The sequence below is a fragment of the Chiloscyllium punctatum genome, chromosome 32, assembly GCF_047496795.1.
Source record: "Chiloscyllium punctatum isolate Juve2018m chromosome 32, sChiPun1.3, whole genome shotgun sequence".
Taxonomy (NCBI): domain Eukaryota; kingdom Metazoa; phylum Chordata; class Chondrichthyes; order Orectolobiformes; family Hemiscylliidae; genus Chiloscyllium; species Chiloscyllium punctatum.
Window position 1 is genome coordinate 62946827 of NC_092770.1, and position 15687 is coordinate 62962513.

The 15687-nt window shown below is 43.9% G+C and overlaps 1 protein-coding gene across 1 annotated transcript in view; it reads left to right on the forward strand.

Moving 5' to 3' along the window:
* Positions 1–15687, forward strand: part of LOC140457815 (uncharacterized) — a 128887-nt gene that overhangs the window by 92836 nt on the left and 20364 nt on the right. The window contains exons 33-35 of the mRNA XM_072551432.1: positions 3943–4143; positions 5534–5641; positions 9128–9457. Of these exons, the coding sequence (XP_072407533.1) occupies positions 3943–4143; positions 5534–5641; positions 9128–9457 (639 nt within the window). The remainder of the gene's footprint in view (positions 1–3942; positions 4144–5533; positions 5642–9127; positions 9458–15687) is intronic.

Here is a 15687-nt window from a genome sequence, read left to right on the forward strand (position 1 = left end):
CCTGACATCCCCCCTATACCTTCCACCCTTCACCTTAAATATATCTCCCCTCATAACACTCTGTTGTACCCGGGGAATAAGTCTCTGACTGTCTACTCTATCTGTTCCCCTGATCATCCTATAAACCTCTATCAAGTCACCCCTCATCCTTCGTCGTTCCAATGAGAAAAGGGCTAGCACTCTCAACCTATCCTCGTATGACCTATTCTCCATTCCAGGCAACATCCTGGTAAATCTCCTCTGCACCCTCTCCAAAGTTTCCACATCTTTCCTAAAGTGAGGCGACCAGAACTGCACACAGTACTCCAAATGTGGCCTTACCAATGTCCTGTACAGCTGCAACATCACCTTACGACTCTTGAATTTAATCCCTCTGCTAATGAATGCTAATACACCATTGGCCTTCTTACAAGCTCTATCCACCTGAGTGGCAACTTTCAAAGAGCTATGAACATCCCTCTGTTCCTCCACCTTACTAAGAACTCCGACTTCACTTCCGCCCAGCTCCCGCCGCTCTCTGCTGCAAAAGGACCTTTGGTGTCGAGGTAAGTTCTTAAATAACAATCACTTACCTTCCCGAATGGCTTTGCGCGCCAACTTCACTTCCGCCCAGCTCCCGTTGTGGATAAAGTTAGATCATAGAATCCTTACAGTATGGAAGCAGGCCATTTGGCCCATTGAGTCCACACTGACCCTCTGTAGATCATCCCACCCAGACCCATCCCCCTAGTCTATCCCTGTAACCCTGCATTTTACATGGCTAATCCACCTAACCTGCACATCTTTGGACTGGGGTTGGGGGGGGGGGGAACCCAAGCACCCAGAGGAATCCCACGGAGACAGAGGGTGAATGTGCGAACTCCACACAGACAGTCGTCTGAGGGTGGAATCCACCCAGGTCCAAGGCACTGTGAGACAGCAATGCTAACCACTTCATGACCATGCCAAGATCCAGAAAGATCCTGAATTCAGAATGCAGGATGAAAATCAACTTTTGTAAACGTTGAAATTTTCAGGGAGAATAAATTATACATACGAAATAGAGCAGAAATAAGCCATTCTGCCTCTTCAGCCTCCCCTGCCATTTAATAAGATCATGGCTGATCTGTTGGTGTTTTGAGTTCCACAAAATCTGGGCTGAGAAGTGGCAGATGGAGTTTTGTTTAGATAAATGCGAGGGGCTACATTTTGGAAAAAACAATTAGAGCAGGGCTTATACACTTAATGGGAAGGTCCAGGAGAGTGTTGCTGAACAAAGAGACATTGGAGTGCAGGTTCATAGTTCCTTGGAAGTAGAGTCACAGAATGATAGGATAGTGAAGAAGGTGTTTGGTATGCTTGCCTTTATTGCTCAGAGCATTGAGTACAGGAGTTGGGAGGTCATGTTGCAACTGCACAAGACCTTGGTTAGGCTGCGTTTGGAATATTGCATGTAATTCTGGTCTCCTACCTATTGGAAGGATGTTGTGAAACTTGAAAGGGTTCAGAAAAGATTCACAAGAATGTTGCCAGGGTTGGAGAGTTTGCGCCATAGGATGAGGTTGAATAGGCTGGGGCTGTTTTCCCTGGAGCATCAAAGACTGAGGGATGACCTTATAGAGGTTTATAAAGTCATGAAGGGCATGGATAGGGTGAACAGACAAGGTCTGTTTCCTGGGGTCAGGGAGTCCAAAACTAGAGGGTTTAGGGTGAGAGGGGAAAAACTTAAAAGGGACCTAAGGGGCAACTTTTTCACACAGAGGGTGGTGTGTGTATGGAATGAGCTGCCAGAGGAAGTGGTAGAGGCTGGTACAATTACAGCATTTAAAAGACATGTAGATGGGTATATGAGTAGGAAGAATTTAAAGGGATGTGGGCCAAGTGCTGGCAAATGGGATGAGATTTGGTTAGGATATCTGGTCAGCATGGACGAGTTGGACTAAAGAGTCGGTTTCCATGCTGTACATCTCTATGATCTAACCAGAAAAGACTAACAACTAACTAATAACTGAGAAGTTATACTGATCAGGGAAGACTGAACAGGCTGTGACTCTTTTTTTGAGAAAAGAAAGGATTAGGGGCTGACCCGGAGGTCATTAATATAATAAACGTTTGATAGATTAGTTGTAGAGGAGGGGTCTCCACTTGTACAGGAGTTCCAAACTAAAGGATAAAAATATAAGATTTCAACTAAGGAATTCAGCAGGGCTTTCTTCCCCAGCAACTGTTCAAGATGTTACGTTTGCTACCAGATGCAGTAATTCAGCTGAATGGCAGAGTTACATCGAAGGGGAAGCTGGATGGGTACATGAGGGGGTAAAAAAAGACTTGAAGAATATGTTGCAAGAGCTCGATGAAGTAAGATGGGAGCAGGCGTGTATGGAGCAAAAACACCAATGGGAGTGAATGACCTCTTTCTCTGTGTAACCAACATAGGCATTTTAAGGATGGGACATCTTTGACTAATTTAGTGAAACATCTCCTGAGGAAGTAGCGTTTGTGAATAAAAGAAATGTGATGATTTTTTAGTATCATTTGAGGAAGTGCCACCTGATAGTCTTGTTATAGTGTTAAGGAGAATATAACTTTCTGGTTCAGGATTTGACCAAGAATAGGAATTGGAGTGGAACATTAAAGACACCAGTGAGAGGTGCTTTCCCCCAACAGTCTCTGCTGGGAGGTGTTTTGTTTTCTCCACGTTCCTCAGCACAAGAAGGGCAAAGCCACAGGATGTCATCAGGAAGCAGTTCTTCAAACAAGGGAGTAATGGATATCTGGAGCTCACTGCCTCCAAAATTAGATTAATGTAATTGAGGTTCAATTAATAATAGAAGTTGATAGATTTTGGCGATCAAGGATATTAAGGGACATGAACCAAGACCAGTAAATAGTGGTAAGATATTCAGGTATTATTTTATCAGGGAATCTGTGGCCCTGTAAACATTTTTCAGTAATTATTTATAGTTCTAAAGGTAGGGCCCGGGCAAATTGTGAAGTATAATTCAACATGGATGCCTGAACGGATTTGCTCCCAGGTTCCTGAAGCGATGCAGAGAAATAAGGCATAGTGGTTAAGTAAATGATTGATTAAGGGAGGTGTAACCAAAATATGAAGATTGTTTAAATGTGGAAAGACAGAGCTATCTAGTGGTATAGCCACTGGTATAAAAGACCAGTGGGATTCTGGGTTTTATCTGTCTAATGTTGAATGTTGTATTGAATTAGTATGTGGGCATCAGTTAAGCATACGACTACTTGTGTGTAATTCTGAACACCCTTTAGTTACTGGGCCCATAGAGCAGGATCAGTCAAGACTCAAACGGATCTGGCTGGAAATCAGAGTTTATTTATTCACCAAAAATGACATAATTGTGGCATTTTGCACTGAAACAGTAGAAGTTAAGAGTGTATAAATGGATTATTCAAAACTATAAAAGGTTTCACAGGGTAACTAATGAAGGATTGTTCCTACTATGTTGAAAAGGGAATAATTTAATAAGATATGTGGAGAGAGAAACAAAAAAAAATCATCAAAAAAATCGTGGTGGCACAGTGGTTAGCACTGTTGCCTCACAGCGCCAGAGACCCGGGTTCAATTCCCACCTCAGGCAACTGTCTGTGTGGAGTTTGCACATTCTCCCTGTGTCTGTGTGGGTTTCCTCCAGGTGCTCCAGTTTCCTCCCACAGTCCAAAAATGTGCAGGTTAGGTGAATTGGTCATGCTAAATTGCCTGTAGTGTTAGGTGAAGGGGTAAATGTAGGGGAATGGGTCTGGGCGGGTTGCTCTTCGGAGGCTCGGTGTGGATTTGTTGGGCCGAAGGGCCTGTTTCCACATTGTAAGTAATTTAATCTAATAACAGACTAAATATAGCCTCAAACTGTGCATTCACTGCTTTGATTTATATTTGAAAACATTTATGATTTGCAGTTTTCATCTCTCTTTTATCATTTAAATCCAATGCAGGACTGGAATGATGAAGAATAATTGGTTGGGCTATGATACACATTTTAAAAAGGACAAGTGCAAGAAGAATATTCTGACAGCAATGCTTGAAGGACAGCAAAATGAGAAAGTTAACAATACTCTGTTCTTTATTCAACCCGAGGACCAACGCTCTAATGAGGACAATACCTCTGGATCCTGGAACATTCCAGGATACCACAGGTGCTTGCTTTTTAAGTTTAATAACAAACACTTTCTGTTGGAAAAGTCAATTCTTCCTTTATTTTCTGTTGCTGTGATTGGCCAGACATCAGGCTAACAGGAAATCATGAGGGAGGGACAAGGTAAGTTGCTTTTGCAAGGAGCCAGGAACGACAAGACAGGCTGGATACCCTCCTACTGTGCTGTAACTGTTTTATGATTCTATGTTTGTCTTGCGGAGGCAGGTTGAACTAAAACATTCAAGAGGGCATTTGGTTATCGATCTTTGGATAGAAATAACATGCAAGGATATGTGGGAAAAGCAGGATATATGCACTAGGTAAGGATGTCCATTTGAAGAGCAGACACTATAGGTCGCATGGCCTTCTTCAGTGCCGTAACCATTCTGTGATTCATCAGGAATGAGGTCTGATGACTGTAGCCCAGTAATGAACCATATCAAACACATCCTGGGTGACAAATAGGAGGCTAGAAGCACCCAGCAAGCCAGGCAGCATCAGGAAGTGGAGAAGTCTACCTTTTGGGTTGAGACTCTTCATCAGGACAGTAAAACAAACTGTCTCGTTCCGAAACATTGACTTCTCCACCTCCTGATGCTGCCTGGCTTGCTGGGTGCTTCCAGCCTCCTGTTTGCCTACTTTGGATTACAGCATCTGCAGAATTTTTTTTGGTCTCTAACATCCTGGGTGACAATATAAAAGTTGCCATTTTTTTAATGTAGACTGCTTAGTTTGGGCTCCTGTGGACTTAGGAATACTGTGGATGGGGAATCTCAACTGCTCCCGAAATTCAGCAACCCTAATTTTCACCCAGTAGGCTGGAATTGGATTGTGACTGACTCTAGGTTCAGGTTATGAGTCCAGGTGCTGCTGAAGAAGCTTAGGCCAGCTGCTAACATGAGTCCTGGAGTCCATTGGTGCTGCAGGCATGAGGTTGGAAGGAGTTGTTGTTCCTGCTGGCCTTCAGATAATGTTGAGCTTGTTGCCGTCTGTCCCATTCTCCTGCAGTGAGGGAAACTTTAGCAATTTGTTCCTGTCCTTTCAGCTCATCTCACAGTTGAGCTGACTGGGGCCAAGTGCATCTGAGCTGAAGGTAACAGTAAGGTCCCTGGTGTGCTGCAGTTTGGGGCAATAAGTGTCATCGTCCAAACTGTTAGCCATCCAGCTCAGTGAAAAACTGGGCGTGAACGTGGACGAGTTCTAAGCAGCAGTAATGCTTTCATGGTCAAGCCATGAGCTGAGCAGATTGCGCCCATAGTTACTTCCATTGGAAACTGCAGGGCAAAGTATTTTCCCAGTCAACAAAACTATTTTTTTAACCAAATGAGGGAAAACTTTTTAAACATTAAACAATGTAAAGATATTTTGAAGTGTTTATGATTCTTTCACAGCATCTATGGGCAGAGGGGGCCATCTATTGCCCATGGACTGCATTCTGATCATCTCCAGTTCAGTTCTGCCTCCACACCCTCGGACACAAGCCGATCTGTACAGAAGAGGTACATGCCATAATCTCCTATACATACTGAAGAGACTCTGTGGCTTTCATTTAGATTCTAGTCAGTCAGAACAGCGTCAGGCAACAGTATCAAGGGAGCTTTACTTTCCAGTTACTTGTGGTTTAAAAGAGTAGAGGTAACTTTACTTTCATCTTAACAGAGTAGAGTAAGCTTTACTTTCAGGTTTCCTTCCAACTAATGTTTAGTTTGAAAGAGTAAAGATGGCTTTACCACTTGTTTAAGAGTAGAGGGAGCATTGCACTCCACCTAACCCAGTGCTGTATATGTCCTGGGAGTGTTTGATGAGGATAATGCAGACAGAACTTTACATAGAACATAGAACAATACAGTGCAGAACAGGCCCTTCGGCCCTCGATGTTGCACCGACCTGTGTACATTCAGAATAAAAGATTAGAGAGAGCTTTACTCTGTATTTAACCCCGTGCTGCCCCTGTCCCAAGGTTGTTTGATGTGGACACTATTGAAGGAGCTTTACTGTCTAATTATTTTTAATTTAAAAGAGTAGAGGAATCTTTAATTTCAGTTTATTAAAACGGTAGAGAGAGTTTTACTCTGTATCTAACCCCATGCTGTCCCAGTCTCAGAAATGTTTGATGGGGTCAGCTTAAAAGCTTAAAGGCATTTTTGCTTTCTGGGTAAGGGACGAGAGGGGATTTGAGTCTCCGCTTGGGAAGTTGTGATAGTTGGTCGGTGATCAGGGACTGGGGAGCCGAGAAGTCAGTCTCACTGAAAACCTCTTGTGCCAGTTTTCCTTTGTGATACCATTGACACTACCTTCCACACCTTTTGTGGTCAAATAGAGTCTCAAAAGGGCACGGTCATGGTGAATACTTTGATATTAACCAGAAGATGGCTGCTGCCCATGGAAATGTATACCAACGAGGGTTAGTGCTTTAAGAAAAGGAAGGGGAAAGAAAAATCAACGCCTTTCAAAATAAAGCTATTCAATATTAGGTTGCTTTCATTCACAGCAATACCTAGGAAATACCTTTCAGATGAAATCAAGGTCATGTCTAGTCTCTCAATGGGACCCCAGGGTGCAATGAGTGAAGAATAGGGTCATTCTTCTCAGCGACGGAGACAATGCTTATCCTTTAAAAGTCAATATCCATAAAAAGCAGAGGGTCAGTTTGTTATCACATTGCTTTTTGTAAGGCCTTCTATGAGTAAGTTAGTGGCCATGTTTCCCACACTGACCAGGCTACGCAGATGGGCCTCAGGACATTCTGTGGTTGTGAACAGTGTAACATAAATGCACATCCTTATTTCTTTATGTTTTTTTTTTGTTTTAGTTTCTTTCTGAAGCCATCGAAAACATGAGGGTTTGGGTAGGCTGAGATGTTAAAACTTTACACCCAAATTCGGAGTTGCCTCAAATCCACATATGTTCAGGTTTTCTAGAAGTCAGGGTTGAAGGGAGGCCAGTAATCCTCTCCCAAGAGGGGTGGTTGGCTGTTGAAACATTTCCAATGACTGGCCTACACTGATTCAGCCAGTTTAATCCCGGCGACTGCACTTCTCAGTTTATGTTTCTGGAGGGAGGCGAGCACAGCTTCCGAGCCAAACCTCCCGAATCCAGCTTCTGGGTGTGGATCCGTAAGAGTCCTTCCCACTCTCAGCTACAGGCTCCTGACTCGGGCAGATGACCCTGTGCTGCAGGCCTCCTCGTGGTTATCAGAGCTCTGAGCATACACAGGTTCAAGCGCACTTGCACAGTGGTGGGAGCGGGGAAGGTTTGAGTGACCAAAATTAAAGGGACACAGGAGGGACGTGAATGGATATGGAGGGGTACAGAAGACATAGGGAGGATATGGAGGTATGGAGTTGGGATTGGTGGTGGTGGGGGGGGGCTGTGGTCAGAGGGGGGATGCTTAAGGCTTCTCGCACTCATCTACCAAATTGGGCCAATGGCACAACGGATAGAGGTGGGCCTTCTACAATGCATTCATCCACCTCTCTACCCACTTTAGCTCTGGTTCTGAAGGCAGCTGTCCAAAATCCTCCCCTTTTTTTGCATGGACAGAGGCAACCCTAATTCCAGCTTGTCCACCAATTCCAAACGCTTTGCCTCGTTCCTTTCTGTAAAACTCCCAAAGTGACTTCTTCCACCCCCCCAGGAAAGTCTTAGTGGCTTAAAGAGCCATCACTGTGCAAGCACGCCTTGTTTAAACCAATCATATTCAACACCCAAAATGTTGAGTCCAATAATCCTAAACCCAACCCGAAATTAGAGATTTTGATTCTGACAAGAGCCCCCAGTTTGTTATGGATCAGACCAAACTCCGCTCAAAGTATATTAAGAAGGTAGTCCAGACCCTAATGTTACAGTGTTGTGTTCCAGAATAATTCAATTGGTCAAACTACCAGGCTTGAAGTAAAATTCACACCAGGCTTGAATATGAGATTTTGTTCATATGCTATAATTAAAATACAGCTAAAATAAGAAGAAAAGAATTGACTGATCTGTAATTCTTTTGCTTCACAAAATGATATATGTATTAACTACTAATTAACTGGTCCAGTATGGTAACATCCCATAGACACACCCTTGGCAAAGGCAAATTCACTAAAATAGATTGTCTCACATGCAATTCTCACAGCAGGAAGAGAACCCAGCTTTTAGTTGTAACAGAGAGAGGAATAAGAGCTTCCATATCCAGCTTTAAGACCCCAACCACTGAAAGCTAAAACCAAAAATCCTGGTTCTGTGGGAGCTTGACCCCACCCATTCAGGCTGCTTCTATTGTTCCAACTTTAAAAGAAGACCCAAAGCTTCAGAAGCTATTTATTTTATTGGCTTTGGAACAGGGTGCTCAGGACCTCTCTGTCTCTGTTTTAAAAAAAAGAACAGAATAGCCCCCTAAAAGCCATGGTATTGTCACAATGGGCAGTGCCACTCAAGGTCGGTCATGACATTCCCACTTCAGAGAAAAAAGGGCACTGCCCTCTGCTGCCCATTAAGCACATTGTATACTTCACATTTTGCTGTGGTGAATAATAATCTTAGAGAAAGGAATTTAGGGCTGAATCTTACTATATTTTGCCAAATTGTCATTCAGTTTCATGGAGTATTTCTTTTTGCAAGATTGAGCTAGTTTTATTACTCTATTGCCCAAAGCACATCACATTAACAAAGTCACCATTGTCTTACCAGGCCATATGGCTGTTCTCTCATTAGAGAGGTGGTTTAACCTGTCTTGGGCAAAGGGTGAGATTGAGAAGGAGAGTCCTTTATGGAAACCATCAGACTCAGGTCTCTAGAGTGGGACTTGAATCCACAGCCTTCAAGGTTCAGAACCAAATTATCACTGAGCCACAGTGAATACTTAACCAGGATTCTCATTATACTTAAATGATGCACTGACCACACACCTCAATATATGATGCTCTGTGTGCTTTTGTGCTACTGTACATCACAGTTTAAATAACTGAGCCTTCTATGTATTTTGCTGAATTCTGTTCCAGTGGCTTAGTTCATGCTGGATGTGTACAGAATCGATTGATTCAATCTGGATCGTTACTGACTGGATCAACGCAGCCTCGATCGACTCAGACTGGAACAAGTCAGACTCAATGGACAGCAAATGGGTTGGTTCACACTGGATTGGCGCACACTGTGTTAGCGCCTGGATGTATTCAAACTGGATTCATGCAGAATAGGTCAGTACAGGCGGGATCGGCACAAATGGCATCAGTACAGAAGGGACCAGTGGGATCTGGAGTAGTACAGGATGGATTGCTTCTGACTAGATTGACACAGCAAACTGGCACTGGTACGGCCAAGTCTGCCCACAGGTAGGTCACTGATGCAACCGTTACTTGTCACTTTGGTAAAACGTAATGTTTTAACTTGAGTTCTGGTGAAAAGCTGCTTCCAATGAGTACTAAGTCACGCAAAGCTGAAGACTGCCAGTTTCAAACTGACCCTAGCCTTTCCTAAGATGACTGATCTTATTCGGGGTGCCTTCTGAGGGTGCTCCCGTTGACCTGTTGCCTGGGGACCATAAATACCAGTTATCGTCCGAGCAACGCGTGGATGTCAGGTGAGGGCAAGAACATGAGGATGCCCCCCACAGCCAAAGAGTTTAGCAATGTGCATCCAGTCGACTGGAAATTTTGGACATAGTATCAGCTGGCACCTCTGAAGCCAGGAGGCACAGTCATTAATATCCCAATCTCTGACCTTTCCAACGCACCGTCAGATACCCATTACATGGTAGAATCTTACAGGTTGGAAGGAGGCCATTCAGCCCAGCTTTAGAGGACTATCCAATTTGTCCCACTCTTCCCAACTGCTCTAATTTATTTTTCCTTTTGAAGTATTTATCCGATTCATTTTGAAAGTGACCGTTGAATGTGCCTCCACCGCCCTCGAGACAGCACAAGTGTGTGTGTGTGTGTGTGTGTGTGTGTGTGTGTCAGACCTGTCCTCAGTGATACTCCATACCTCCCAATATCCATCCCTGCACCAAAGGTATGAACAGCCATTCGTAACAACTGTTAAGATCGAAGACACAGGCAGGAAGGATCACGGAGAATGGCTCATTCAGTGAGCTACTAATCCTGTGAGGATGTCTCTTAATTTTCAACATCTCTATTAAATCACCCTTTGACCTGCCATCTATAGAAACCAACTCTGGCTTCTGCAGTCTCTGCACAAAACTGACATTCCTTGTCCCAGGCACCATTCTGGTAAATTATTCCCTGCCCTTCCCAATGTCACGGATAGTTTTGTATTTCTAAGATGGCAATGGATTGTAGCTAATGGAGGAGGCAGCCGGAGATTACCCTCAGTGAGGCAAATGGGCCCCTTGTGAATCTGCTCATCGTGCAACTAATCAGCTGAAGCTAACAGTGATAACATGAGAAGTACACATAGGGGTCGTATGTGTCCTTGACACCTATGCTCCAGTTCATTTCTAAAGAAAGCTAACATTTGACTAATTTATTTTCTCTTGGCTTGTTGCACGTTCATCTTAACATTTGCTGAACAAAAGAAACAGGAGTGAATCATTTTGCCCTTTTGGGTTTAAGAGCATAGAGCATAGAACATTACAACAGAGTACAGGCCCTTCGGCCCTGGATGTTGTGCTGACCTTTTATCCTACTCTAAGATCAAATTAACTTACATACCCTTTACTTTACTATCATCTATGTGCTTCTCCATGAGTCGCTTAATTCTCCTTAACGTATCTGACTCTACTACCACTGCTGGCAGTGTATTCCACACACCCACCACTCTCTGTGTGTAAAGAACCGACTTCTGACATCTCCCCTAAACCTTCCTCAAATGACCTGAAAATTATGCCCCCTTGTGACAGCCATTTCTGCCCTGGGGGAAAAGTCTCTGGCTATCCACTCTATCTATGCCTCTCATCATCTTGTACACCTCTATCAAGTCACCTCTCATTCTTCTTCCCTCCAATGAGAAAAGCGCTATCTCCCTTAAACTTTCTTCATAAGATATACTCTCCTGGTAAATCTCCTCTGCAGCCTTTTTAAAGCTTCCACATCCTTCCTATAATGAGGTGACCAGAACTGAACACAATAGTCCAAGTGTGGTCTAACCAGAGCTCTATAGAACTGCTGCTTCCTTCTCAAGTGGAACAACTCCCAGGGTGCTCTCAATGAAAACCTTTATTGGTGTCCCATCCCAAAAATATCTCCTCCTTTATGTTTCCCACAAAAATGCTAAATTCACACTTGGCCGCATTTTATTTTACCTTCCATATCCTTGCCTGTGCACCCAACTTAAGATCATCCATATCTGTGTTGTCTCTATGTCTTCTTCAACACTTAGTTTCACCCTCACCCTAAATTAGACAGAAAATAGCAGCAGTAGGCCACTCAGCCCTTCAGCAGTCCTGAAGAAGGGTTAAACCCAAGACGTCAACTTCTGAACCTCCTGATGCTGCCTGGCTTGCTGTGTTCTCCCAGCCTCCTGCCTATCTATTCAGCCCTTTGAGCCTGCTTTACCATTCAGTATGATCATGGCTGATCATCCAACACCCTGTTCCTGCTTTCCCTTTAGCCCTAAGAACTATATCGAACTCCTCCTTGTAAACTTTCAATGTTTTAGTTTCAACAGCTTTCCAGGACAGAGAATTCTGTGACATTCAATTCCCCCCATTTGATTTATTAACATTAAATATAAATAACTAAGGCCCAAATACTGATCCTGGCAGGCATACCCTGTCAATTTGAAAATGCTCTGTTTATTTATCTTCTGTTCACTAAACAGTTCTCCATCTATGCTAATATCTTCTTCGTCTTAAGTTCTCTGCTCAAATGCAAGCCCAGCCACAACACTATGTCCTTAATCCAAGGCCAAGAGGCAGATCCTGAACCCATCCCAGCCAGGATGGGGATCAAACCACATGCTGCCTAATCCACACCAGCCATCCAATCAACTAAGCAACCAGATCCCCAGAGTCCGAGTTGCTATGGCAACATAGACATTTGCGCACACACTGTAGTTCAGAATTATGAATAGCAATGGTAATGGCTCTCATTGCCGTGTCAGTAGTCAAACCCTCCCCTGCTCTCTGACTACCTGATGCTGAAGATTAGATGGTTCTCCAAGTTGACGCTTAACCTGTTTGACTGTGTCGAAACACACCTTCTGCCATCAACAAATCCTGGAGTGGGATTCAAACCCCTGACTTGGCACAGGGATGTTCCCCACTGCACCACAGGGCCTCATTATGTTAATATATTACTCCTTAACCACATGCATTAGTTCACATTTTTTGGAATCACTTCACGTGCAGTGTCTTTCCAAATACTGTTGGAAAATCTCAGTATGCTACATCCCCCTTTTTGATCCTGCTGGTTATATTCTCTGAACTGCATAGCCAAACACAATTTTCTTTCATAAATGTATGTTGATTCTACTTAGTCATATTTTTGTTTTTTAATTGCCCTGCTACCATATCCCGAGTAATGGATTTTGATCTTTAGCCTACTATGATGTTAGACTAGCCAGCCTATGGTTCCCTGCATTCTCTCTCCCGCCTTCCTTGGGTTCGGTTGCTATTTTGTAATCTGTGGGACTTCTCAAATCTAAGTAATTCTGGAAGGCTACCACAAGTAGCTTTGGCAAATAGAATTAGGGAGAATCCAAAGGGTTTTTACAAATATAGTAAGGACAAAAGGGTAACTAGGGAGAGAATAGGGCCCTTCAAAGATCAGCAAGGCGGCCTTTGTGTGGAGCTGCAGAAAATAGGGGAGATACTAAATGAGTATTTTGCATCAGTATTTATTGTGGAAAAGGATATGGAAGATATAGACTGTAGGGAATTAGATGGTGACATCTTGCAAAATGTCCAGATTACAGAGGAGGAAGTGCTGGATGTTTTGAAACGGTTAAAGGTGGATTAATCCCCAGGACCTGATCAGGTGTGCCCGAGAACTCTGTGGGAAGCTAGAGATGTGATTGCTGGGCTTCTTGCTGAGATATTTGTATCATCGATAGTCACAGGTGAGGTGCCAGAAGACTGGAGTTTGGCAAACGTGGTGCCACTGTTTAAGAAGGGCGGTAAAGACAAGCCAGGGAACTATAGACCAGTGAGCCTGACCTCGGTGGTGGCAAGTTGTTGGAGGGAATCCTGAGGGACAGGATGTATATGTATTTGGAAAGGCAAGGACTGATTCGGGATAGTCAACATGGCTTTGTGCGTGGGAAATCATGTCTCACTAACTTGATTGAGTTTTTTGAAGAAGTAACAAAGAAGATTGATGAGGGCAGAGTAGTAAATGTGATCTATATGGACTTCAGTAAGGCGTTCGACAAGGTTCCCCATGGGAGACTGATTAGCAAGGTTAGATCTCATGAAATACAGGGAGAACTAGCCATTTGGATACAGAACTGGCTCAAAGGAAGGTGGTGGTGGAGAGTTGTTTTTCAGACTGGAGGCCTGTGACCAGTGGAGTGCCACAAGGATCGGTGCTGGGTCCTCTACTTTTTGTCATTTACATACATGATTTGGATGCAAGCATAAAAGGTATAGTTAGTAAGTTTGCAGATGACACCAAAATTGGAGGTGTAGTGAACAGCGAAGAGGATTACGTCAGAATACAACAGGATCTGGACCAGATGGGCCAATGAGCTGAGAAGTGGCAGATGGAGTTTAATTCAGATAAATGCGAGGTGCTGTATTTTGGGAAAGCAAATCTTAGCAGGACTTATACACTTAATGGTAAGGTCCTAGGGAGTGTTGCTGAACAAAGAGACCTTGGAGTGCAGGTTCATAGCTCCTTGAAAGTGGAGTCGCAGGTAGATAGGATAGTGAAGAAGGCATTTGGTATGCTTTCCTGTATTGGTCAGAGTATTGAGTACAGGAGTTGGGAGATCATGTTCCGGCTGTATAGGACATTGGTTAGGCCACTGTTAGAATATTGTGTGCAATTCTGGTCTAACATCGGAAAGATGTTGTGAAACTTGAAAGGGTTCAGAAACGATTCACAAGGATGTTGGGGGATTTGAGCTATAGGGAGAGGCTGAACAGCTGGGGCTGTTTTCCCTGGAGCGTCGGAGGCTGAGGGGTGACCTTATAGAGGTTTACAAAATTATGAGGGCCATGGATAGGATAAATAGACAAAGTCTTTTCCCTGGGGTCGGAGAGTCCAGAACTAGAGGGCATAGGTTTAGGGTGAGAGGGGAAAGATATAAAAGAGACCTAAGGGGCAACTTTTTCACGCAGAGGGTGGTACGTGTATGGAATGAGCTGCCAGAGGAAGTGGTGGAGGCTGGTACAATTGCAACATTTAAGAGGCATTTGGATGGGTATATGAATAGGAAGGATTTGGAGGGATATGGGCCGGGTGATGGCAGGTGGGACTAGATTGGGTTGGGATATCTGGTCGGCATGGACAGGTTGGACTGAAGGGTCTGTTTCCATGCTGTACATCTCTATGACTCGAAGTACAGCCATTGTCTCTAGAGCAACCGTAGAGACGTACAACATGGAAACAGATTCTTCGGTCCAACTCATCTGCGCCAACCACACATCCCAACCTGATCTAGACCCAATTGCCAGAAATTGGCCCTTATCCCTCCGAACCCTTCCTATTCATGTAACCATCTAGATGCCTTTTAAATGCTGTAATTGTACCAGCCTCTACCACTTCCTCTGGCAGCTCATTCCATACACGCACCACCCTCTCCGTGAAAATGTTGCTCCTCAGGTCCCTTTTTAATCTTTCCTCTCTCACCTTTAACCTATGCCCTCTGGTTTTGGATTTGCCTACTCTGGGAAAAGACCATGACTATTCACCCTATCCATGCAGTTCATGATTTTATAAATCTCTATCAGGTCACCCCTCAGCCTCCGAAACTCCAGGGAATAAAACCCCAGCTTATCCAACCTCTCCTTATAACTCAAACCCTCCAGTCCTAGCAACATACATCATAGAATCATAGAATCTCTACAATGTGGAAGCAGACCATTCAGCTGATTGGGTCCACACCAACCCTCCGAAGTGCATCCCACCCAGGCCTACCCTATTCCCTGTAGCCTGAACATTTCTGAACACTACAGGCAATTTAGCATCGCTAATCCACCTGACCTGCAAATCTTTGGAGGTGGGAGGAAACCAGAGCATCCAGAGGAGACCCATGCAGACACCAGGAGAATGTGCAAACTCCACACAGACACTCACCCAGGTCCTTGGTGCTGTGAGGCAGCGGTGCTAATCCTTGTAAATCTTTTCTGAACCCTCTCACTTTTAAAACTCTAGAATGCAGGGTTGGCAGGTGGAGAGAATTTGTCTCCATTTAGACAATTACTCATTCCCCTTTGAGTTTCTGTGTTTTAATTGGGAGACTCGATGGAAGTGTGGTCAATCACTATTTACCAAAGGGACCTTATATGTACTCTGCCTGTAATGGCTGATGATCTGTTCTTATAAGTACAGGTTGCATTTATACAGGGCCTTTAACCTACCAGAGCATTCCAAGATGATTCTCCTCTGGTGTGATCAAACAAAACAATACACTCAGAGACGAAGAAACCAACATTAAGATA